At 32.4% G+C, this 27,391-nt stretch overlaps 1 protein-coding gene and 1 long non-coding RNA gene across 2 annotated transcripts; one reads left to right on the top strand and one right to left on the bottom strand.

Annotated features, from left to right (window-relative positions):
• Positions 1–524: 524 nt before the first annotated feature.
• Positions 525–27,391, bottom strand: LOC100808685 (uncharacterized). Its single transcript, XM_014774549.3, is given in 17 exon segments — positions 525–1,613; positions 2,943–3,782; positions 4,558–4,833; positions 4,918–6,022; positions 6,865–6,975; positions 7,062–8,038; positions 9,406–9,552; positions 9,679–9,850; positions 17,818–17,860; positions 17,863–18,241; positions 19,906–20,709; positions 23,482–23,757; positions 24,016–25,120; positions 25,911–26,015; positions 26,108–26,215; positions 26,304–26,594; positions 26,678–27,391. Coding segments are annotated over 17 exon segments (7,881 nt in total). The 5' UTR covers positions 27,277–27,391; the 3' UTR covers positions 525–1,070.
• LOC100809226 (uncharacterized) lies at positions 9,422–10,091 on the top strand. The gene is made up of 3 exons (XR_412824.4): positions 9,422–9,560; positions 9,673–9,814; positions 9,919–10,091. It is a non-coding gene; the product is annotated as an uncharacterized lncRNA (long non-coding RNA).

Here is a 27,391-nt window from a genome sequence, read left to right as displayed (position 1 = left end):
GGATGGTGAATAAGAGAAGCGATTACGCTAGGAAGAACTTGCTCCTGAGATTAATAGAGATGTTCTTTTTCAATGGTAGTAACGAGTAAGGACTAACAACTAAGTCTTAACATTGTTTATAATGAGTAAATGGCTGTGCTATAACAATACCATAAGGCGATAAATCATCAATGGTTTCCTGTATTAGTCCTGAAGCTGAAATAACGCTTAAATGATCCAGCTATGTTTTCAATGATGAGTTGAATTGAAGCCATTTCAGTTTAAATCCCAAATGTAGTATAGTAGTTTCATGTAAATTTTGTTCAAGCTCAAAAATAAATGTCTTGGTCATGTAAACTTCAATACAAACTCAAGATTTGATTCCTTTTTTTTTTTTGTAAATTTGTTTTGTTGTGTTCCTTATTTTTGTCTTGGCTTAAAAATTCAATGGCTTCTAAGGTTGTTGCCATTTCTTCTCTCTAATATTCCAGTTTTACTGTTAAAACAAAACTTCGAAACCGTCTTTTAGCAAAGACAAGAAAAGGGACAGAAAAAAACCAGCTACCCACTACCATTGTTACTCAACATTGTTTCAAGATTCTAAAGAACATTTATCAAACATAGCAAAAACCCAAACTTCAATCTAATTGCATTAACTTCAAGACAGTAGTTACGTGAAAAATTAGTTAGTAATTTGGTCTATCAGCCATTCAATGCAAAAGAAAAAGTAATGTCCCCTGCATTTCAGCATTTTCTTGTTTAAAGCAGAAATTCACTGGTGTCATGTAATTGTTATCATACCTTTGTTATGATCACTGGTATCCAAAATGTATGTGCCTCCTTTTTAATGCGCTAGCACAAGTTGGACTCATTTGAAACCAAGATCCCAACCCAAGAGTACATGTTTCCCAAGCACCCTACGCTTCAGCAACAAGAGCATTGATAACCACCAATCTACACTTCAAACCTTTAATCCTCTGTCTGAAACTTTCCTTGGTCAATCCACCACAGCCAGAAGCACCAATCTAAGGTTTGCAGACTCCAAAGAATCTATGTTTACCCAACTATCCTTTCATCACCATCTTTTATCCTCATTCAAATTTTCTTCTTTTCTGTTTTTGTTTAAAGTCATTGGTGGATTCCACTTGAGGAGAAATCCACCCAACAACAGATACATTTTCATCGCGACCGGAAACAACAACATTCTTATCAGATGCATGGCAATACTCTAATTTCTTGTCATTTGGATTTGGTTCATCATAAATGAGATAAACTGTTGTCTTCTTCACAGTGAACCCATTCTCAAAAACAACAGCAACCTCCACTTTGTTACCAGGTTCTATATTTGATACTGCTCTCTGCCATTCTTCATCTTCGAAGGATACTAATGTGCCTCTCTTATAAAGCTGAATGGTGAACTTTGTGTGATTTATCACCAACACATTTTTAAGGCCATCTGATGTTATGTTGTCAGGGGTAAAAGAGTGGATAATGAACATCATTGTCTTCAAGTTATACCCATTCACTTGAGGGACATCAAAAATTACAGAAGAACCATCACAATTGAAGGTTAACCAATCAGGATAATTGTCACCTGGGTACAAACCACTGTCACACCCACTTGTAGTCATATTCTGGAAAAAAATAAATTGAAAGTATCCTCAAATGTTTGTAGAACAATATATTAATGAATACAACCTTAAAATTAAGTGACCAATTAAGGGTATAATTTTAATTACAAGATAATTACTTAAATTCATATCTGTTAGAAATAATGATTAGAAAATATATAAAGGGTTATGAGTTATAATAATAATTTGTTTAGTGAAAAAAATAGAAAATAAAGAATTATGAGTTACAGAGTTAGTTTTAGAAGATTAAGAGGTGTAAATTAATATGCATTGGGAACACTATTCTTATATATATGTAACCACTATGTATAATTAGAGGGTAATTGACATTATGTTCATTTGTGTTAATTGAAGAGTTTTGGAATGGTTATCGTCTACCAACTCGTGTATTTTAAGTGCCAAATACAATAGAATCTCTTCTATTTTCTCTAGTCTTGTCTCTATTTTTCTAACATTATCAATAAAATAAAAGATCTTTTGATTACCAAAAAAACTATTTTGAAGTAATGATAACTGATAGATAACAGTTAAATTGTTTTAAAAAATAAGCTTAGGCATTTTGAAATACCACTCAATTGTGCATTTTGAAATAGTTTTTTTCTTATATGAAACTATATATATATATATATGACATCACTCGTACTACTACATTTATCTGAAGTGAAATTCCATAACTGGATTTCTTTTTCTTGGGGGACAGGTTATGTACAGATACTAGTTTCCTAAAGTGAAGATATCCATTAGTAGCATGCTCAATTGGTTTACAACATCATTTTTCTTTTAGCATATTTATGAGAATGTTAGATTAGAGTATGGACTTAATTTAATTCAACCCACAAAATTAACTTATGAGATGGAGATTATCCTTACTTTTATATATATATATATATATATATATATATATATATATATTACTCTCATAATATCATTTGTCCATATGTAATTTTTAACAAATTCAAATATTAAAAAAGACTCAACTACAAAGACTATAAGGCCATAATTATAATTATTACTGATTTTTTTTTTAAGAAAATAACATTCATATTTCATTAACTTAAATATATTTTTGATTTTTAATAAATTTTCATATTTTATTTTTGTTACCTAATATTTTTTAATAACTTTCTACTCTAATGAAATTTTTATTTTGCTTTCGGTCCCTAAAGCGTTATTTGAACAAATTTAGGTATCATAAACAAAATAAAAAATTTATTAGGGACAAAAGGTTAATAAAAAATTAATAGAGACAAAAAATATATTTAAATTTATATCATATATTAAAATCACAAATAGATGCACAGGCAAGAGTGAGATGATAGTAGAGATAGAGACCTGTAAAATGTTTTCTTTTAGAATATTGGAGCCTTGGCAATTCGTTCCCATTTGAATTAGAAGAGATTTCAAAGAACTTTTTGATCCAGAAATGTGCTCTTGATTGCTACATTCAATTAATGCAGAAGTTTTTGTGTTTGGGCCATGTGATGTAGTTGTGGTACTTGATTCTTTTTCCTCAAAATTTGTGTCAGCATGTAAAGCATCCAAAATTATTCTTGTATCTTGAGATAGTTGAAGTTTGGAGTTGCATTCCACCCAAAGACTTCTAAGCTTTGGCAGTTCTTTGGAAATAGTTAGAAGATCGTGGGAACTACTACTATTTGGCACATTAAAAGAAACAAGAGATGACATACCCGCGTAAGACTCGACTAGGCATAAAGGATTATTTGTTGGTGACATCCAAGACCAAATGATAGAAGGAAATACATCACGTGAGAATCCTTCATAGCCACATAGAGAAATATATCCAATGCTATTTGACCGTACTACTGAAAAAGGCACTCTTGTTATTGCTGTCCTATCCGCAATCAGTGTTGTCAAAGATTTCATCTGTTCCAAGTCTTCTTCCAACTTGTCAATCATTAAACATCCAGAAAGAATAAGAGTTTTCAGAGATTTCAAATTATAAATGCTTCTTGGAAGGTTACGAAGGCTAACACAGTCTTCCAAATTTATCAGCACGATATCCCTGAGATGTCCAATGGTATGAGAAACCTCAAATAGTCTTGGACAATCTATGAGTATTAGCTTTTCAAGATATGGTAAGTTTGAAAAGTCTGGGGTCTGTGTCAAATAATGAGAATGACTGAGATTCAGAATTTTCAGCTTTTCCATCAACTGGAAGAAAAGAAATGTTACAGAAAAAATATAAATGAGAAGCTTGCAAATATAGATGGAAGCAATTACAGTGTATCAACAATAACCTTGCAACTAGAACGAAAAATATTTTCATTTATGTAGAGTCATTATTTGAATGTCAATGGGTTTAGTTTTACTTTTGCTTTCAATTTTTTCTACCAGGACTACATTCTGTATATAATATGTAACAGAAATTATTAAAAGCAATTTGTTGGCATACTATTGAGATTTTAAAATTTAAGGATAACAATTAGCAAATATTAGATAGGTTTTGATATTTGAAATTAGAGCCGTTTTAATGAAGTATTCAAAATAGCAATCTTTACATCTCCCTTCTTTTCATTTCAAAGTTTTTGCACAAGATGTAGGTGACTATATGTTTTATCTTTGGAACTAAAAGAGAATTTTCACGTTAGTGCTTATTAAATATATAAAATTTCAGGTTAGCATAAAACTTTTTTACATCACTAAAGTTTAACCATTACAATCACTGTGTGGGAGATTTATGTTTTAAAATAATGGGCTCACACACCATTTAAAGATAGTACAAATAAAATTAACATTGACAGTAAATTATATTTGAAATCATCTCCTAAACACTAAACTTTTAGGAAAAAGTTGGTGATTCTTAATTTTAAAAATTAGAAGAGCAAATTAGTATTAATATTTGAGATGCTTAACCTAGATTGCATCCATAGATAAGGAAAGAAAAGATAATTCAAGAAATGCCAAAAATTAAACAAAAAATTAATACCAGGGCCTCTTTCCACATATGGCTGATATTGCTATTTTCTAACTCAATGGAAACTAAACTTCCTTGATAAAGGTCTGCTGGTATGCATTTGAAAGGAAATCCATCCCAATATAGCCATCTCAAATCTCTTGAAAGATTCTTAAAATCTCCAGCAAGTTCAACACCAGCAAATTGAAGTAACCTGAGTTTCTTCATCTTCTTGAAAGATGTAGTACTCAAACATTTTGTATTACTCCGTGGAAGCATCAAAGTCAATCCCTCAACAGCTTTTGTTCCCTGTGAAATCAAATTGACAAAAATGTAAAATGAAAGTATGGCATTTAGTATAGCACATCCAAAATAAATAATTGTAGGTCTTACACTTTCTTTTAATAATACATCAAGCACATCCTCATGAAACCATAACCTGCTACGCTCCTCAGGTTCCTTTGGTGATTTCACACGGATGATTTCTCTTCCCATGTCTCGTAGCAAATCATGCATTCCAAGCTTGTTCTTTTTATCAACAGTAACAAGACTTCGCTCTACAAGGACACGTATTCCATTTTCAGCATAAAGTTCACTTCCATTTAGTATATGGATAACATCATTTCGGTCCATCCCAATAAAGAAACAAGCTATATCGAGAAATATTTCCCGCTCAGTATCATCATTTAAACCATCAAAGCTTATTTTTAACTTCTCCTGTACTTCATCATTAGGAATTTTCTTAAGTTTCTCCAAAACACACTTCCACTCTGTTACCTCCATATCAAACAAATAGGAACCAAGGACTTCAAGAGCTAGTGGCAATCCCCCAGAATAAGCAATTACATTTCTAGAAAGTTCGGTAAAATCTTCTCTAGGACTTGGTTGCTTGAATGCATGCCAGCTAAAAAGCTCAATAGATTCATCTTCATTCATTTCTTTCATAGTGTACACTTTGTCAACTCTTCTCCCTCTAAGTATATGCATATCTCTGGTTGTGATGATTATTCTACTCCCTGAACCAAACCATTCACGATTTCCACACAAAGCATTCAACTGGTGCAATTTATTGACATCATCAAGTATAAGAAGTACCTTCTTATGGCGAAGTCTTTCCTTCAATATGTTTTTTCCTAATTCAATGTTAGGTATCTTTGTTTTCGATTCTTTGTCAATATCAAATAGGAGTTGTTCTTGTAAATGGACTTGGCCAGCATCTTGCTCCCAAGCTTCCCTAATCTGTGCAAGGAAGCTCCTTCCCTCAAAGTTGCGGCCAATCTTATTGAAAATGGCTTTTGCAATGGTTGTTTTACCAATGCCTCCCATTCCCCATATCCCTAATAGTTCAACATCGTTTGAAAGTTTTTGGTCTAGCAGTTGAATCATATCTTGTACTCGAGATTCTACTCCCACTGGATTATCAGCAATGAATAACTCTGTCTTGTCTAACAAACGTGTAACATTTTCAACAATATTTTTAATAGCCTCACTTTCATTCCTACAGAAAAAACAAAGGAAAGGTACACGCATATATGCATCAAAATTAGTGGGACATTAGAGTAAAAAAATTTATAGTTTAATGTATGGTACAAACTACCATTTATAAGAAAATATATATAACAAAAAGATACATCTATTATGATTCTTGGACTATGTTAGGTTGTGTTCTTATTTTTTGGTTTTTGAAAAGTAATTTGTAGAACAATTCTCAAACACTAGTTTGTTAGAATGGGACGGAAGAGAGCAAGTGGAGGATCCGAAGATGATGTAGCACAAAGAAGAACATGAGTAAAGGTGAAAAAATAAAATAGCTTTTAAAGCTAAAACAGAGAGGCTTTATTATAAAAAAATAGTTTTCTGAAATTACTTTTATCAAACATTTTTTCCTTTCAAAAAAAAAAAATAAAGGAGCTTTGATTGCTCTGCTACTTTAACCAACATTTGTTTGATTTCCGAAAAATACAGTAAATAAGATTTATTATTTATAAGATCATCATTGTTAATTTATAATTAATTATAAATATCAGTTCATTTAAAATTTAAGTTTTGATTTTTTTATAAACATATTGATTTTTACCATTTTTTTTTTGGTAAACACTTGATTGCCGCAATTCTTAAACTCTGCCACATATTTCCTCTGTTTCGTCTTTTAAATATTTTTCCTTTCTATAAAAGAATTTAAACACAACTTCTCAATAATCCTTATATTTGTTATCTGCTATACGTTAACATGTTTAAAGTGTCAATTTAATTGGTTAATAGCATATTTACAACTATGCAATTCTGAAACTACGGTACATAAAAATTTGAAGTCTGAAGAACAGGAAGTGTTTAAATTACCTGGAATCGAGGACTACAACCCCTGAGATGCTAGCAGCCTCACGAAGTGCCTCCCTCCAACTCTTTCCGTGGAGGTTTGTCTCATTATTAAGCATCATCTCCATTTCTCCACTTGATAAATGTTATGAATTTGATAAATGTTATTTTTATAGAAAATATTAAGTAAAAGTCTCAGAAGGAAGCAAGTGTTAAATTACCTGGAATTTAAGTCTATGGACATTCTGTTTAAAAGGTTTTGAAATGCATTTCCAAAGTGGCTAGTTTGATGACGTACTTCAGAGGGATCAACATCATAGAACACAGGCACTACCACATGCCCTATGGTTCTGTGGCACTCCATTATTCTCTCCAACTCTTTTAAACACCATCGGGAATCTGCATAATTTCTTGAGAAAACAACAACAGAAATCTGAGACTGTTCGATAGCGAGAAGCAGTGAGTCTGAAATGTGATGTCCCCTTGGAAGTGACTCGTCATCCTTGAAAACAATGATTCCGGCATTCTGAAGAGCGGCATAGAGATGAGAAGTGAAAGAAGAACGCGTGTCTTCCCCTCTGAAACTAATAAACACTTCATACTTGCGCCCCCGCTGGAAGGTGGCGCTAATGTCGGGGCTTGAGTAACCGGCTGCCTTCATGACCTTGCTCACGCTGGGGTCGTCCAAAATGGATAAGATTAACTGTTCGAGTTCGACTTTGTCCGTGGATGGAGGCTGCCTGCCATGCTGCTGGGCACGGATTCGCTTGAAGGCAGCCTTCAAGGAATTGGAGATTAGTGGCTCCATGGAAGAAATGCTCATAGGCAATCGGTTCATGGCCACATTTAAGCATAGCTCCAGCCCCTGGTACTGAAGTGGGTAAGATGTCGGTTGCGATTTCATGCAGGCTTGGTGCAGGAATCCCGATGGGGAATCGAGAAGCTTGGCCACCACATGGAGCGGAGTGGTATGAAGGTGTTTCTTCTCGCGGGCCATTGCGATTGATTCCTTGAGAACGCTCGCGGTTTCCGGCGTCAGGGCTAGTTGGGTGATGATGCTGCTTTGTCCGTCTCTCATTTCCCCACTGTGATGCAATTCTGTTCTATCGGTTAGGCTCTCCATCAGAAAAAAGAAATCCCCAAATGGTTTCAGAATTGAATTGAATGAAGGAAAAATGTTAATGGGAGGAGAAAAAAGCTACGAATGTTTGTGAAACTTCTTACACTTGGGGGGTTCTAAGCCTATGAGCCCACACGCCATTGACTCAGAAGATGCTTTTTGACGCGGGATGGCATTTTCTAAAATAATAATAACATCAGCATCACCACCGCCTAGCCAGTCTAAAGTAAAAGTGCATGTACACAAAAGTTCTTAAAGCAAAAGTACTTATTAGAATAGTTTATGCGGGCTATTTGATGCTTTGCTCTGTATTAATTTAAGATTTTCAAGCATGTTTTAAAGACACTAACTAACGTCTCTATATGTAGTTCTTCTTTGCAATAGTAACAATATAAAACACGAACTATATATCTTCTCCGATCATAGTTTTCACTGGTACTAAGATTCAATCCATATTCATTCCACACTCTTCACGTACTGCTACTAAGATACAATCAACCATGAACACTGATGGATTAACACTTTGTCATTAATTTTGAGGAAGTAGTCACTTTTTTTTTAAATGACATCTCCAATAACTTAAAGTTGTTCAAAAAAATTCTGCACATAAGTGTCAATTATTTCTATTACTATTGGCATATTAATTACTCCCTTTGTCCTTATTATAAGGTATTATTGAAAAAGAATTGATGTTTCTTTTTATAAGTCATTTTATAATTCCTGTACAGTATTTAATTTTTTTTTCACTGGTTGCTCTTATTAAATAGTCTAAGTATTTGTACTTTTATTGATAGTGATGCATAATAGTTACTTTAATATTTTCACATTACTCATAGCAAATTAATGATTATTGATAAAGATAAAATTCATACATTAGTAGCATTTTTAAAAAAATAAATAAAATTAACTGCATTAATTCTTTTTATTTCTACGTGTGATCTTGTCTGAGATGTCTTAATAAGTAAAAGAGGGAGGAAGTACCTAATTACTATTGATATACTTAACGTTACAAAATTTAAATCAAATGTTTTGCTTTATGAGCATTTATTCTTGCCCATTTGTTTTTGTTTTCTATTATTAAAAGTTATCTTAAATCTTTGCCAGTTGTCTGATGTGTGTACATTATCATAGGAGTCATAGAGCAAGTCTTAAGATCCCAAATTTTTTTATATTCTATCAATCACCACTACTAAAAAAAACATTTTTTACGATACCAAAACGAAGACGGATTTTTCCTCAAGAACCGCCTTAGTATATCAGGTGGTGACATGTTTTTAAATAAATAAAATCACTCTATGACGGTTTTACAAAAACCATCTTAGAAGACGGTTATTCTAAGATAATTTTGTAAAAATCGTCTTACAAGGTTTTTACTTTATTTGATTTCTCCGTCTTATATGTTTATTTAATATTTGCTTATTTAAAATTTTAATATTGTCTCTCACACTCCCCTCTAGGGTTCGAAGCCGCAACAGAGAAGAGGAGGAAGCACCGTTGTTGGCGATGACGAGGACACCGAAGCTCACATCGCTCCAATCGTCAAGCTCGAGGAGGTTGTTGTCACCACCGGCGAGGAAGACGAAGATGCAATTCTGGATTTGTAATGCTCTTTCCTTCTCTCATTTTTCTCCTTTTTTCTTCCCGATTTCACTATTTTTCCATTGATTGGTGCGGTTGATGCTTGTTTTCTCGTTGATCACAACAAATTGAAGCTTTACCGGTTTGACAAGGATGAGAACCAGTGGAAGGAGCAAGGCACCGGCACCGTGAAGTTCCTGAAGCATAAGGCTTCTGGCAATGTTAGCCATCTCATGAGGCAATCCAAGATGCTCAAGATCTGCGCTAATCATCTCAGTATGTGCTTTCTTCTTTACTTCTTCGGTTTTGCATCTGTTTTTGTTTTAGAAATTTGATTTTGAGATTTTGTTTATTTGTTTTTTTGTTATTGATTGTTACAGTTTTGCCTACAATGAGTGCGCAAGAGCATGCCGGGAACGAGAAATCCTGTGTCTTCTACTGATATGCCAAACATAAGTATATTCTTGTTTAGTGCATTGCTCTGGTTACTTCACCAGCTTAACAATTTCTTCCTTATTACTATGTTAAATCATATTGGTATTCTTTTATTAAACAATCCATCGTTCTCTATTATTGGGTTTTGTTAAAGATTCTAAAATGTAATAATAAAAAGCCACGAACCTTTGAAAACATGATGAATTGCTCACATAATAAAAATATACTTGACTTTAGAGCTTTGGATTTTCATTTTATCTAAAAGGAATCATTGCGGTAATTAGAATAGTGAATAATAATTTAAGAATTAAAAGAAGGTAACAAAACAAACTTGAAAAATCCCCAGTCCAAACTCTTGTTTTGAGAATTTCTATACTCAAATAATGCTCCTCGACTTTTTTTCTTAGTAACTTTATTTCTATAAATAAATAAGGTGAACCTAGTTACTAAATTTTAAAAGTATATTGTCCATCCATGAGCATTGTGTGTATCTACTTTGTCTCTCCTTTCATGGGGGCATGGAACTCAAATTGTGACACCTTTTATCTCTCACATATATGTACTAATAATAAAAGGAATAAGAAATAATAATTAATTAAAAGTTTTTAAAACACATTTAAATAAAAGCATTTCAAAAGGATAAAAGGCTCACATTCAATTCATCATTACCAAATAAAACTTGTCAAAAAACATTTTTGGCTCAAAACATCATGTAATTAAATAAAACTCATGCCTCAATGTCACATTCTATCAGAGCATTGTGTCCCGACATCTTTCAGCACAAGGTTCCTTAAAGCAATTCACCTAGTCATAGCTCACGAGGAGTGAGTTATCACATTCTTAACTAATAGAGAGAAACAAGACAACATGTAGATATACATATCATATAAATGAAATACAACTTACTTAAACATAGTTCACGCCATTCCTCCACTTTGTCGCATAACATCACATCACAACACAACACATCTCATTCATTTTCACATCATTCACATACTCAAAGATCAAAACACAATATCACTAAATCAATCAATATCGATCAATACACAAGCGTTATGCAACAAATACACTAAGACTCAATCCTATATGCAATGTGATACCATGTCAGTGAAAATCCTCATCGAGCGCCTAGGAGTACATGACAAGACAAACCACACACTAGTAAGTCAGGTCACTCTCACTACGTAAAATCATAGGGAGACCAGTCAGGGTCACGCTATTTTGCGAGAATACTCCAACCATGTGGGATCGACACAGATTTAAAGGAGCATTCAAATCAGGTGTATTTACCTCCAAGGCCTAGACTCCGAAGAGTCTGTCAAGGCCTCTCCCTCCTGATTCAGGACAAACCCAGAAAACATTTTAGCACACAGACACTATATATGAATTGTACAAAACACATGACTCCTCAATTATTCTCAAAATAATTTTATCTTGTCGCATTTGTGATTAAAATCGTCGGGTCCTCATAGTGGTTCCCATCTTAATACTCGTCGCACATTAACTCGTCGCCCTTAAAGGGTCTTATAGTCGTATGATTGTATGATTCATAGCTCACAACTCAGTGCACACAACATCTTAATGCACATATATATTACAAGTCAATATATACTCAATTTATCACATACACTCGATCTCAATCACAATGGTATAATTCCAATTTAAAATGCTATCAAACCTCATGAATCATATACACTTTACCTATGAACTATGCAATACATAGAACTACTCAATTGTTTTCAAAATCATTTTAACTTGTTGCGCCTCAAAGTGATTCAACTCGTCGGGTTCCCATAGTGGATCCCATCACAATACTCGTCGCGCAAAAACTCGTCGCCCTTAAAGGGTCTTACAATTATTGCACAGTTCATAGCTCACAACTCAATACACATATCTCATGTTCATTCCAATCCCAATTGCGATAAACTCATCCCTTACCTCTAAGTGGGCTCACGTGTGTATTTCGATAGTGATAGCGACATCTCTAGTAATTGTTTAAGATTCCTTAAGCTTTTTCTCTGGTTGCTCTTTTAGGGTTTCCAAGCGTTAGAATGAAAGAGAAGGGATTGAAGCCTCCATTTTACTATCTCCGGGCGAGGGACGTTTCTCTCTCTGTGGACTTTATTTCGCAAATATGAATAGTTGAAGTCTACTAAGGTGAATTGAAAATCAGGTGTTTAAATTTTACGATGATCCAACAGTTAACGAGTCTAGAATCGTAGTTTTATTGGAACAAGTTTGGGTGTATGCGGGTTAAAAGAAAGCTACAATGTGAAGGGCATTTCTCTCACCTCAAAAAATATTTTGCAAATTCTGAAGGTACAAATGTTCGTAAATAAGTTCCGAACCCAATGCTCAAATTTCACGACGATCCAACGGTTAACGAGTCTAGGATCGTTATTGTACTGAGACAGGTTTGGGTGTATGCGGGTAAAAGAGAAGATTTTGGGAGATGAAGAAGGGAAAATGAAATTGAGAGAAAGAGGAAGCATAGAGACGTATTGTCAGTCTAAAAATTGACATAACATGTCTCCATTTATAGCTAGGGTACTCCCAACTTATTATTTACTCTATTTTTCTTTATTTTTATTATTTTATAATCAAGAACTCTATTTTATTTCATATCAAATGGATAAATAAAATACTTTTTATTTTCCTTCAAACCATTATTTTAATTAATAAAGTTATTTCTCCTTATTTATTTAATTATAAAAACCTCATTATTTTTCTAAAAACTATTTATTTTTAAATAAATAAAAAATCCTTTTTAATTTATTTTACAAAATATGGGGTGTTACATAGATCCTTGAAATTGTGATTAATTAATTATCTTATCACTAGGTAATCTATTAATTTAATTAAATGTTGCATTTTATTTCTCTCATCATTTTGCCCCTTGTTTGATGTAGGCCATGGATCGCTTTCATGAAAATTAAAATGGCATACTTGTTGCTACATATGTTGTTGCAAGGGGTCTTGATATTCCTAGTGTAAGAACTGTTGTCCACTATCAGCTTCCACATTGAGCGTAGGTATGCAATGCCTTGTTTCTTTGATTCATATATTTCTATAATCTATATATGACATCTGGAACTTGCTTCTTACTTTTAGGTTTATGTCCATAGAAGTGGAAGAACAACCAGAGCTTCTGCTGAAGGTTGAAGTATTGCTTAAATATCATCAAGAGATACATCAAAGTTTGCTTCATTGTGCAAGTCATTTTCCAAGGTGTGTTTTGGATTGTTTTAAATTTAAGCATCTATATTGGAGATATTAAAGTTGAACTTTGTAGCTATGATTTTAATTATCTCTTATTAGGGGTGGGAATAGGCCAGGCTAGGCCAGGCTTTAAAAGGCCTGAGCCTAGCCTATGATTAATTTTTTAGGCCTGAGCCTGGCCTATAGCATATCAAAGACTTTTATTTTGGCTCGGGCTGGCCTTTTTAAAAGCCTAGCCTGGCCTGGTAGCCTAATTAAAAACCTATTTAAAAGTCTTCTTCACATTAAATCTTTAACATTCCTAGTTGTTTTTACCAAAAATAAATAAATAACACACCTTCTATAATAGGCTAAACACATAATATTAATTACCTCTATCAAAAAGCTTGAAGTGAAAAGGATATTATTTTTGTTTGGTTAGGAACGTAATAAGAAAATTAAAAAAAAAAAAGGAAACCTCATAGAAAAAGGATATGATTTTTGTATAAGAACTTAATAGGATATGATTTTTGTATAGGAACGTATAGGATATAATTTTTGTTTGGTTAGGAACGTAATAGGAAAGTTAAAAAAAAAGGGAACCTGATAGAAAAAGGATATGATTTTTGTATAAGAACGTACTAGGATATGATATGATATGATTTTTGTATAGAAACGTAATAGGATATGATAAGATATGATTTTTATATTTGCTCTAGAATACAGGAACATAATAAAAGGAAAAGGAAACCTAATAGGAATAGAAAAAGGAATTGTTAACAAATAAGAAAACTAATAAAAATAATGAGAAATATAAAGGAACACCTGACTCACACCTTGTAATTAAAATTTTAATTAATTATAGGAATGAAATCTTCTAGTTTTCAAAAAAATAATATTAATTGTACCCAAAAAATAATAAAGTATATATATATATATATATATATATATATATATATATATATATATATATATATATATATATATATATATACTGGCCTATCAGGCTTATGAGGCTTTTAATAAGCCTAAGCCTGGTCTATTTAATTTAATAGGCTTTTAAAAAAGCCTGAGTCTAGCCTTTTAATTAAATAGGCCAGGCTAGGTCAAGCTTTATGTAGGTCAGGTCGTAGGTCCATGTAGGCCGGCCTAGCCTATTCCCACCCCTATCTCTTATTCAAACTAGTTAATGAAAATTAGTCAACATATGTTTATGAAGAAAATCAGTAATTGATGCTGCTTCATCTAGACCAAATTAATTAATTAATTTAAATTTTTGTATATTGTCATGGTCATACAGGATAACTTTCAGTGGTTTCCTTTATAGAACTCTTACGTGCCAAAGGTCCTATAATGATTGTCTCTTGCACGTCAAATAGACAAGATAACAGGGAAGGCATCCCAGGAATACTGATTCACCTGAATTCACACTGCTTTTGGACTTCATTCATGCAACCTGTGTATGATTAAAATGATTTTGAAATCAATTACCTACTCTGGCAGATTTTCTTTACTTTTATTGGTTAAACAGTTAAATTTCTATTAGGTTATCTTATCCTTGTCTATTTCTTTCCTTGTTAGGAATGTTACACTTCATCTATTTCTCATCAAATGTGTACTTTTATTTGTGGATTATATTTTTCTTATTGTAGGAAAAGGTTGAGAAAATCTAGTTTGATTGGAATGCTAGCTCAGTGGAATTAGTTACAAAAAATTATGACAGTGAAAAGGAACAAGTGAACAAACATAAGCAAATGAAGACCAGCTCTAGACAATTGAAGAAATTGCAGGAGGTTTGATACTTTTTTTTTTTAAATGCAATGATGCATAGTTGTTATTTCCCCCCTTTTCCAATTTATTTAATTCTTCTCAAATGTTACAAATTGCAGGAGCTCAAAATGCTGATTTCACTACCATTACAATCAAAAACATTTTCACATTGATATTTAGCAGGGGTATTATCCTTATGTTTATATTTCACCTTAGCACTTACTTTTTGATGTTATTTATGAGTAGCATAGTGATTTTAATATTTTTTGCATCATAGATTTGTCTTAGTTCCAGTCATTCCAAAGTGGATCATGGGTTGGGCTGTTTCTATACTACTTCTAGTAACTGGGATTAAGTTGCAAGTTGGGACTGTAGATGCAACTGATCTAAGAAATTAAAAACTTGTACCACACCACTAGAATGTGGTGCATATGTGTGTTTCCTTGTTTTCAATAAAATATATTATTGTAAATTCATTTGTTGCCTCTATATATGCAACCTAGACGAGTTAATAGGTTAGTTTGTTTAAACTTATTTTTTGAAATAAATGCTTATTTTAATAAAATAAGTACTTTTCTCTTTTTTTTAGTGTGTTTTGTCGAAATTGCTTCTACTTATTTTAAGAAGCAAATCTTGTTTGCTTCTTAAAAAATGCTTATATGAAAAAAAACTTAAAGTTGCTTTTTTTAAGTTTAAACAAACTCACCCAATATTTTTTTATAATAAAGAAATGATTATTGGCATTTTTCTGTTGGATAAGATAATATGATAATAAGTTAATATTTTAAAACTGGTTAGAGAAACACTATAGGAACATGTTTTCCATTGTTTCTTTTCTTTTCAACTTTTATCTTGAAGGTTTGAAGACAAAACTCTAATGTAATACTCTCTTTCTAGGCTGGTGTCACACCCCTCATGCAAGAGGGATTGCAACAATTAGCAAGGCAAAAACTAAGTGATCACCAGGGTTCAAGACTAGGCAAAAAGGGAAAATTGGTAGTGATTGATTAAGATTGTGTGGACTTTTGACATGGTTCTTTCACTCTTTATTAAGGTTCAAATTGCTATAATTATTTTTCTTCATGGCCAACTTCAACAATAAAAACCATATATATCCTCTGATTAAAACCTAGCTTGTAACTCACAGGTCCATATAATTCTTTTCCTGCTATAGGAAACTACTCAGTGCTACCAAAGAAAATGATGTTCAGAGCTTTATCTGAGACTGAGACTTAAGCATATGCACAAACCAAGGTTAAAACCATGTTACACTATACCAAATTCAACAAGAAGAAACATCAAGTCAAATGCACGTCAATTATTGGAATAAAATAGAGCCCACACACAACCTTGTTAGAATATAAAAACTCATAAATACAATGAAGAATTCATGCCATGAGAATCCAAGCATAAGATCGAAGTCAGAAAACAGTTATAGGGGACCACCCCTATAGTAAATGTATCTCTTACAGATTCAATTAATAGTTCAAAAACAGAGTGCTTCCACACCAATTGATTTTGTGGTTTTGAAGAACTTAAATTCATGGATATGTCATGTCATTGAGATTCAAGAATCGCATAAAGCATACAAGAAGAGAAACCACTTACATGAAGGGTTGGCAGCATGCTTTGTTTCTTTAAGCCATTACAAATTTAATATGGTACAGTTTTATGCTTGTAAGCTAAGATTTTTTTTTCTTTTTTCAGAATTACCTTTAGAAAAATCATGAACTAATAGAACCAACAAATTTGATTCTCAAACAACTCTGTAATACACAGTACCTAACACCGCACTGCACATACAAACTCCCAAAATCCACTCTTTTTTATTTTTACCATTATCAAATATACGTATGCTTATTATTTTGTACCAAAAAAAGGTTAAAGAAAACCACAAACAAAAGCAGTATCATACACAAGAGGATAACAATGACATTCAACCAAATGCAACATGTAGCATTATCACAAGGCAAAATTGTTCAGAAACAAAACGAAAATAAAATGGAAAAGCAACCAAAATTATGTTACAAAATGGATGAGGGAGACAAACTTTACCATAGTGGCGAGCAGATTGGAAACAAACCCAACAACCCTTTGATAGAGAAGAACAAAGAGTCGCGAAACGTACCTTCGATGGAGAAGAACAATCACGATTAGGTTGCAGTGTGACGATCTCGATTAGGTTGTGCAGAGACAAATAGTCGCGATGGAGAAGAATAGGCGCGAGCAAAATAGGGGTCGCGTTCTAATATTTTAAAATGTAAGTCCAACATCGGTCATCAATACAAAATTGATGTTAACTAAATGATGTTAGCCTTAACATCGATTTTCTGGAAGAAACCGATATTAACCTATCTTATGTTAAGATCGTTTTCTCAAAAACCGATGTTAATTAACTGACATTAACATTGGTTATCAAAAAACCGATGTTACCAATTTAATGTTAACATCGGTTTTTCAAAAACCGATATTAACGTCAATTAATTAATATCGGTTTTTGAGAAAACCGATGTTAACCACTACATATTAATTATAATTATGCCACCGCGTTAACCTTAACATCGATTTTTCTCAAAATCAATGTTAAAGTGACGATGTTAAGTTTACTTTTTCTAGTAGTGTCTGAATCCCTTTGGAAACGATGTTCATCCCTATGGCATCACGTGTGCTGTAGGTAAATCTAGCATAAACATTATTCCCAGCAACAACAAAACACTTAATACTTTGAAGGTCGACAAATCTACTCCACTTGTAGCACTAGAAACAAACATCTATTTTCAGTACAAATTGAAATCTATTTTCATATATGGATTCCAGTTGAGGAGAGATAGATCGTCCGGACAACACGTACATTTTCATCACCATTAAATAATTATAAATTCTTATTTGGTGCATGGAAGTCTTCTATTTTTTATCCATTGGCTTATATATGAGATAAATTGTTGTCTTGTTAACCTTTAATATGCTCCAGAAAACAACAACAATTTGCACTTTGTTTCCGGGCTCTATTTTTGATAGTACCCTTTGCCACTCCTCATCTTCAAAGGCGTCTAATGAATCTCTCTTATAAAGTTGAATGGTGGCCTTTGTGTGATTTATCACTAACAAATTTTTGAGGCCATCTGATGTTATGTTGTCTGGGGAACAATAATGGATATGGCACATCATTGTCTTCAAATAATGCCCATTCACTTGAGGGATTTCAAAAGTCACAGAAGAACCTTCACTCTTGAAGGCTAACCAATCTGGATAACTATCATCGGGGAGCAAACAAGCTTGATGATCACTAGTAGTCATATTCTGTAAAAATGAAAATATATATGCTCAAAAGTTTATCGATCAATGCATTAATACCACCTTATAATTAATTCAACAATTTAAGATATAACAAGATAATAACTCATTTTTTCGTAAATAAAAAATAGGAATATCTTTTTATTACCAAAAATCTATTTTAAATGATGATAACTTGTAGGAAAAAAGGTAAATTGTTGAAATTTTATAAGGTTATACATAAGAATATTTGCTTGGATTATTTAAACAAAGATTGTTGGTCCAAACTGTCAAAAGTTGCATGCCAACCGAAAAAAAAAAGTGAGAGAATAATTTTGATTTTTATTTTGAAATGTATATCATGAGAATAATAATTTGTATCTCACATTAAAATATGCACTTTGAAGATGGTAACAATTAATGATAAAATAAAGTATACATAAATGATGTTACAAGGATTACACTTAACTAATGTAAAATCCATATTTATGGATTTCTTCTTCTTATTGCGATGACAGATGGACTAATACGTATTTCTTAAGGAGTTAATATATTTATTACAAGTATTTTCAATTGGAGTATATTATCATTGTTTATACATATTTTTTTAAAAAATGTATATCCTATATTCAACAAGCATATAATATGTTATACATATGAATATGTTTTACAAAATAAATGTTATTATTTTGACAAAAAAAATTAAAGTCCTGTATATAAATTATTAAAAAATTTAAGTAATGTTTACAAGATAGTTATAATTACTAAATACCCATATCATAACTTTCTTTGTTACTCGAGTATTACTAGCCAAGTGTTCTTTTTAGTAAGAATATTTTAAAGGTTTAAATATATTTTTATCTTTAATAAATATTTAAATTTTATTTTTTTTCTAATAGATTTTTATTTTTGTGTTAATTTCCTAATAAAATAATAATTTTATTTTTGGTTCTTGAAGCTTGTTTATTAATCCTTTATAAATTATTAAATTTTGTGTTTACTAGCTAATAATTTTTTTTTGTAATTAGTTAGGAGTAAAATAAAATTCTCTAATTTATCAGGAATTAAAACAAAACATCAAGGACAAAAAATAAAATTATTGTTTTATTAGGAAGTTTACGCAAAACAAAAGTTTATTAGGAAACAAATAAAAAAATTGAGTATTTATTTAAGATAAAAAATATATTTAAACTATTTTTTAATGTATACTTCAAAATAAAAATAAGTCTTAAAAACACAATTATACAAGTAATTTGAGCTAAAGGCCTGTTTAATAAATTTCTCTACAAAAAGTTCTAAGAAAAGAAAATAAGAAAAAAACAAATTAGATGAACTTCTTCATAAACTGAATTAAAATTAGCTTTATAAGTTAATTTATAAAAGTTATCTCATAGCTTCTCTAAAAGATAATTTTTAATTTATAGATAAGCTAACTTTAGTGCATATGCTCGAATTACTTAAATTAGTATGTTTAAGTTCTCATCTTTATATTTTTTAATTTTTATACTAACGACACATAACAATATAGACTTTTACATATGATTAATATATTAAAAATAATTCAACTACCAAAAAGATAAGGTAATATTCAAACTTGAATTTATAAGAAATATAATACTATATGTACGTACACACATTTATTAAAATATTACAATTAGATACACTTACGAGAGAAGGTGATAGAGTGATACCTGTAAAATTCTTTGTCTCAGAATATGGGTGATTTCACAACTCATTCCTATTTGAAATAAAAGTGATCTCAAGGAATTTGATCCTGAATTGGAAACTACATTGTTGCATTTCATATTATACATTTGTGATGTAGTTGATTCCAATTTTTCAGAATGTGTGGCATATAAAGCATCCAAAATACTTGTTACATCTCGAGAAAGTTGTAGTTCTGAGCCACACTCTACCCAAAGACTTTGAAGCTTTGGAAGGTCTTTGGAAATATATGATAAATGATTGGAACTTGTATTTGGCACATCTAGTGAAACAAGAGATGATATGCCCGTAAATGTTTGATTGCGAGAAGAGAGACTGTTCATTGGTGACATCCAAGACCAAATGATGGAAGGAAACACATCATGTGACAATCCTTCATAGCCACACAGAGAAATATATCCAATGCTTTTTGATCTAACAATTGAAACTGGCACTCTTGTTATTGCAGTCTTATCAGCCACAAGGGTTGTTAAAGATTCCATTTGTTCCAAATCTTCTTCCAACTTGTCAATCTTTAAACATCCAGAAAGAATGAGTGTTTTAAGAGATTTCAACTTATAGATACTTCTTGGAAGTTTTCGAAGTCTGATACAATCTTGAAAACTTATTAGAAGAACTTTATTGAGATGTACAATGGTATCGGAAACCTCACACAACCTTGGACAATCTATGAGTTCTAGTTTTTCAAGATTAGGCAAATTCGAAAAGTCTGGAGTGTGTGTTAAGTAATGAGAATGGCTAAGAATAAGAATTTTCAGCTTCTCCATCAACTGCAATAAACAAATACCATAGAGAAAAATTAGAGATAAAACTAAAAAAATATAGGGAAGCAAATACAATGTGTCATGAACATTACATGTAGGAAGTGAAATATTTATACTCATATAGTCAAATTTTTAGTGCCAATATATATTAGTTTAGCTTTATTGCTGCTTTTGAAGTCTTCCACCCAATGTTACATTTATGTATATATATCACTCAAATTATTGAAAGTTGGTTATGAGCATTTTATGACTTCTTTAATCAGTAAGCTTTTGAACTCTTACCTAACCCTTTCTTTGATTTTATTATATTAAGTATTTGCACAAGAGGTAGGTGGTCATAAGCTCTATATGAACTTTGGAGTTCAGAAAGAGCAATCATGTAAATTCATAATAACCATATTATTTGATTAGACAATCTCTAAGAAACTGAATTTTGATTTCCAATGATCAGTTTAATGATTTTTTTTTTAATTTATCAAGGTTTCACGGATACATAGGGGCCGGATAAAGTTTTTTTTGTGGTTGTATCAAAGTTTTATTGATACAATTATTATGAAGAAAATTGAGTTTTTTTATGATGTGCTAATGTATAATGATTTTTTTAGGTTAAAATATATTTTAAATTTTTGATAAATTAGTAAATTTTATGTTTGTTTCTTGATAATTTATTTTTTACATTGGTTCTCTAATAAAACAATAATTTTATTTTTGATCTTTCACACTTTTTATGACCCTTATAAATTATTAAATTTTGTGTTTGTTCCCTTATAATTTTTTTCATTTGTCATTAGTTGATTTGAAAAAAGCTAATAACAAATGATTTTTTTACCAATTGTAACGCGCTTTATTATTGATGTCTCAACTACTCACGTTCTATGACACTTCACATGGTGATACTTGACTCAACTGCTGTCACTTTCAAGATCAATGACTATCCCCATAAATCAACACAAATCATATCTACGTGTTTTGTCCTCACTCACATGTTTTCTGGAAAACTTCCTAGAAGATTACTCATTTCATAATTGCTTCAAACCAAACACACATAACTATGAAGTTTTTAAGTGATAAACTTCCGAAAAGTAGATGCATATGTTGGGATAGGTAGTACCAATTAGATCCTTTAAGTCATCCTCAATTGTATAAATTCATACATGCACAACTTTAGATCCCTCTCATTCTAGCGTGATTCGATTGTGGTGTTACATGTCCACCAGCTTCCACCTGGTTTATCCTCGAGCCGCATCGTACTGGAAGAAAGGTCTGGTCTAATGTCGTTTGTAAAGCTCTTGATTATTAACGTCTCAATGGCTCACACTTTACGACACTTCACTCCATTTCCTTGTTGATTAAAACTCTTCACCAATCAATACCCTCCACAGGTAGCCTTTTCTGATACCTCAACAATCTGTGTCTTGATACTTTTAGAATCAATGACAGTCCCCACAAAATAATACAAGACTATTCAGTGTCCTTTGTCTTAATTCACACGCTTTTAGAAAATCTTCATAGAAGGTCACACCTCATAATTGCTCCAAGCCAAACATGTTTAACTATGAAGTTCTTAAGTGATAAACTACCCAAAAGTATAAGTGTCTTATTGGTATAGGTAGTACTAATTAATTTTTTTATGTCATGCATCTTCAACTATATAGTCTCATATTTGCACATCATTGGATCTCTCTCATTCTGGTGTGATTAAATGGAGGTGTTACATTTAATAAGAATCAAAAACACGTTTTATGCTTTTTTAAATATTGCTGCATAATGATTGGATGGGAAGCTTATTTATTTGTCACATATTATACCAAACAACACTTATGTTGTTATTGTGGCAGCCAATTTATGCATGATTCCCATGAAAGGCACCTGCAGGTAGTTAATAGAGTCTTCCAATATTTGAATGCAAGTCTAGGAAAGGATTGTTGTTCAAGAAAGAGGGTAGATTGTCCACAAAGATATATAAAGATGCTGACTATGTTGGATTCATGGAAGATAGAAGGTCCAGCTCTAGATGGTACATGTTTCTAAGAAGAAATTAATCTAGTAACATGAAGGAGCAAAAGCAAAATGTAGTTGCTTAATCTTGTGCAAGAGCAGAATTTTGAGCCATGATATTTGCAAGGGGTTATGGATGAAGATTATTCTTAATGACCTCAAAGTAAAATAATAAGGACCTAGAAGGTTGCTTTATGATAACAATTCAGTTACTAGCAGTATTGCCAGTTATACAGTCCAACAAGACAAAATAAAGCAAAAGGAATAGATAGGAAGTTCATCAAAGAGAAATTGGATATTATAGTCACAGCACATATTCCTATCGGGCTCCAATTGGTAGTTGTGTTCCCCATAGGACTCCTTACAACAAGATTTCAGGAACTGATTGACAAGTTGGGAATGATTGATATCCATTCACAAACTTGAGGGGTTGTTATAAATATTGTAGATATTTTGGGATATGAAAAGATATATCTCTGCATCTTGATATTTATAATATTTTTATATAGATTCCTTATTTCCTCTTTTATGTTTACCTGTTTACCATATAAAAAGGGAGATTGGAGCTTATATTAGAAGTATTATTATATAAAAGTTTGATTTCAATTCTTTCAACTTAAACTTTTACTGAAAGAACATGCAATATAAAAAGACTCGAAACATTGATGGAATCTCTAACAGTACCATATGATCAAATAGTATTAATATAGGAGGCAATTTAAATTGCATCAATAAAAAAGAAGATAACAACTCATGAAATGCAGAAAACAAAATTAATACCTGTGCCTCTTTCCACAAAATTGTAATGTTACTGTTTTCTAACTGAATGGAAACTAGACTTCCTTGATAAAAGTTTCTTGGTATGCATGTCAAAGGAAATCCATGCCAACAAAGCCATCTAAGATCTTTGGAAATGTATTCAAAATCTCCAACAAGTTCAACACCAGCAAGTTGAAGCAGCCTGAGTTTCTTCATCTTCTTAAAAGCTTTGGTGCGAACTTTTTCTGTATTAGCTTTTGGTAACTTCAAAGCTAGTCCCTCAATAGCTTTTGTTCCCTATGGTAGGAGAAACAAATTAAAGGGTAAAATATACACAAGTTGCAGATATATAGTTGTCAAAACTCTCCTTGAAACACCCACCAGTAGTTATAGGAACTAATCAAGGAGCAAAAAAAATCACATCCAAACTAATTTTCAAAATTGTTGTGACTACCAATCATACAAATGAATGTTAATAACTAACTCATAATGGAGTATGTTGTTTACTTTGGCTTGAGATATTTTAAATGCAAAAACTATAAATGAAGGACTTACAGTTTCTTTTGATAATACATCAAGCACATCGTCACGAAACCATAACCTGCTACGCTCCTCAAGCTCCTTTGGCGACTTTTCACGAATAATTTCTCTTCCCATGTCTCGTAATAAATCATGCATTCCAAGCTTGTTCTTATCATCAACAGATACGAGGCTTCTCTCTACAAGGACAAATATTCCAATTTCTGCGAAAAGTCCACAACCATTTAATATGCGTATAACATCAAATCGATCCATTCCAATAAAGAAACAAGCTATATCAAGGAATATTTCCCTCTCTGTATCATCACTTAAACCATAATAGCTTATTTTTAACTTTTTTTGTACTTGATCATTAGGAATTCTCTTGAGTTTCTCTAATACACTTTCCCATTCTGTTACTTTCATATCAAACAAATAGGACCCAAGGACTTCAAGAGCTAGTGGCAATCCCCCAGAATATACAACTACATTTCTAGAAAGGTCGATAAAATCTTCTCTAGGACTGGCTTGCTTGAATGCATGCCAACAAAAAAGCTCAATTGATTCAACTTCATTCATTCCTTTCATTTTGTACACTTTGTCAACTCCTCCCCTTCTAAGTATACTAATATCTCTGGTTGTGATGATTATTCTACTCCCTGGACCAAACCATTCATGGCTTCCGCACAAAATATTCATTTGGTCTAGTTCATTCACATCATCAAGTATAAGCAATACCCTCTTATGACGAAGTCTTTCCTTTAATATAATTTTTCCTGATTCAACGTTACGTATCTTTGCATTTGTTTCTTTGTCAATATCAAAAAGAAGTTGTTCTTGTAAATACACTTGACCAGAGTCTTGCCCCCAATCTTCCCTAATATGTGCAAGGAAACTCCTTCCATCAAAATTGCGGCCAATCCTATTGTAAATGGCTTTTGCAATTGTTGTTTTACCAATGCCTCCCATCCCCCACATCCCTAGTAGTAAAACATCATTTGATTGTTTTTGGTCTAGCAACTGAATCATTTCTTGCACTCGATGTTCTACCCCCACTGGATTATTGGCAACAAACAACTCTGTCTTGTCTAACAAATGGGTAACATTTTCAACAATATGTTTGATAGCCTCACTTTCATTCCTACAATAAAAGAAACAATGAAAAGGTTCACACATTTATACACCAAAATGAGACAAATTTGAGTAAAAATTTATAATTGCAGAGATGTGTGTAACTCCATATTATGATTCTTAGAGTGTACTAGCTTGATTGAGTTTTTTTTTTTTATTTTGAAAAATAATTTTGAAGAAAATTCTCAATAACTAATATTTATAATGGGGAAAAAGACAGTTAAGGAAGAAGATGGAGCGACACAAAGAAGAATACCAGTAATCGAAACTAAAACAAAGATTAATTTCAGAAATTACATTTATCAAACATGTTTTTTTTTTATTCTTACTTTTTGTTATTTAGAAGCAAAATTGATTTGATGAACACGAAACAAACTAGCTATTGTTCTCGTACTACTTTAACCAACATTTGATTAATCTCCTAAAAATACAGATAAGTAAAGAAAAATTATTATTTTATCAAACCATTGTTATTAATTAATTGTAAATATTATGTAATTTGAAATTCAAGTTTATATGTTTAATAAACACTCAATTACCATAATTATTCTTATTCTACCATGTAGTATATTTCCTCTCTGATTCATCTTTTAAATATTTCCCTTTCTATAAATTGCTTTAAACGCGAACTCTGAATAACAGAAGTAACAAGAAAAATCAATTTACGGTTGATTTATTTGGTTAATAAAAAATTTAAGAATTGTGCAATTATGATGCGGTGATACATAAAAGTTTATCAGTATTAAGAAATGCTGAGAATTTGATAGACAAATGTGAGAAAGCATGAAGTGTTTCATTACTTGAAATTTTGGACTACAACCCCTGAGATGCTAGCAGCCTCACGAAGGGCCTCCGTCCAACGCTTCACGAATTGGTTTATCTCATTAGAAGTGTCCATTTCTCCTCTTTGATACATGTTAAGAAGTTCATAAATGTTATTTTTACAGAAAATGTTCAATAAAAATTTGAGAAATTAAAGCAGCAAGTGTGAAATTACCGGTGATTTAAGACTGCAACCCCTGAGATGCCAGCAGCCTTATGAAGTGCATCCTTCCAACTCTGGATGAGGTCGTCTATCTCATTATTAGCCATCTCCATTTCAACACTTCATACATGTTATAAATTTCATGAATGTCTTTTTAAGAGACGATGATGTTCAGTAAAAATCTGAAAGCAGAAATTTTCTAAATTACCTGGAATTTAAGACTGCACTGCCTGAGATGGTTGCAGACATTTCTGGCGGTGAATGGTGGTTGCGGCGAGTCAAACAATCTTTATATTGTGGTGAGCAATTGCAGGAAAATGCAGCGGATGCGACTGTAACTGCTGTCTTGATGCAGTTGCAAACAGTCAAATAACCGTTATGTTGGGACCGTAGTTGCGGTTGCGGACTGCAATTTAAAACGATGCCAGCAGCCTTACATAGTGCCTCCCTCCAATGCTTAAGGATGAGGCTTATCTCATTAGCAATCTCCGTTTCTCCACTTCATACATGTTACGAATAGCATAAATGTTATTTTTGGAGACAGTTCAGTAAAAATCGGAAAGCAGGATATGTTTCAATTACCTGGAGCTGAAGACAACAACCACTGGGACGCCACCAGCCTCACAAAGTCCCTTCCTCCAAAGGTTAACGTGCGAGTTTTTCCAACACCTTTGGTTATGAGTCGCTTTGTGAAGTGCCTCCCTCCATCCCACAACTTGCGGCCACTTATCTCCTATCTCTTTTAAAATCGTATTCAGAAGCTTTTCAAATGCTTTCCCAAAGTGGCTTTTTTGATGACGTACCTGAGAGGGATCAACATCATAGAACACAGGTAGTACTACCTGCCCTGTTGTTCTGTGACACTCCATTATTTTCTCCAACTCTTGCAAACACCACCGCGACTCTGCGTAATTTCTCGAGAAAACAACAACAGAAATTCGAGACTGTTCTATTCCCAGCCGCAGCGAGTGTGAGATGTGTTTTCCCCTTGAAAGTGTCTCATCATCCTTGAAAACAGTGATTCCTGCATTCTTAAGAGCGGCATAGAGATGTGAAGTGAAAGAAGCACGCGTGTCTTTTCCTCTGAAACTCATAAACACATCATACTTTCTATTGTCGTCCTGGTACCATTCACGGAAAAAGTCATCATGGAGATCGGAGTCATAACGGGAGGAAGACATGGAAGAGATGAGAGGAAATGGTTGTCAAAGAATGATCAGGACAAGAAGATGGAGCCTGAGAAACATGTTTAAGGTCAAAAGCATTTAAAATCCCAACAACTCATTGTGGAGAAAA

Source organism: Glycine max, chromosome 1 (genome assembly GCF_000004515.6).
Source record: "Glycine max cultivar Williams 82 chromosome 1, Glycine_max_v4.0, whole genome shotgun sequence".
In the NCBI taxonomy this organism is placed as follows: Eukaryota; Viridiplantae; Streptophyta; class Magnoliopsida; order Fabales; family Fabaceae; genus Glycine; species Glycine max.
The sequence above is the reverse complement of the archived record's forward strand: the minus strand, read 5'-3'. Positions and strand labels throughout refer to the sequence as shown.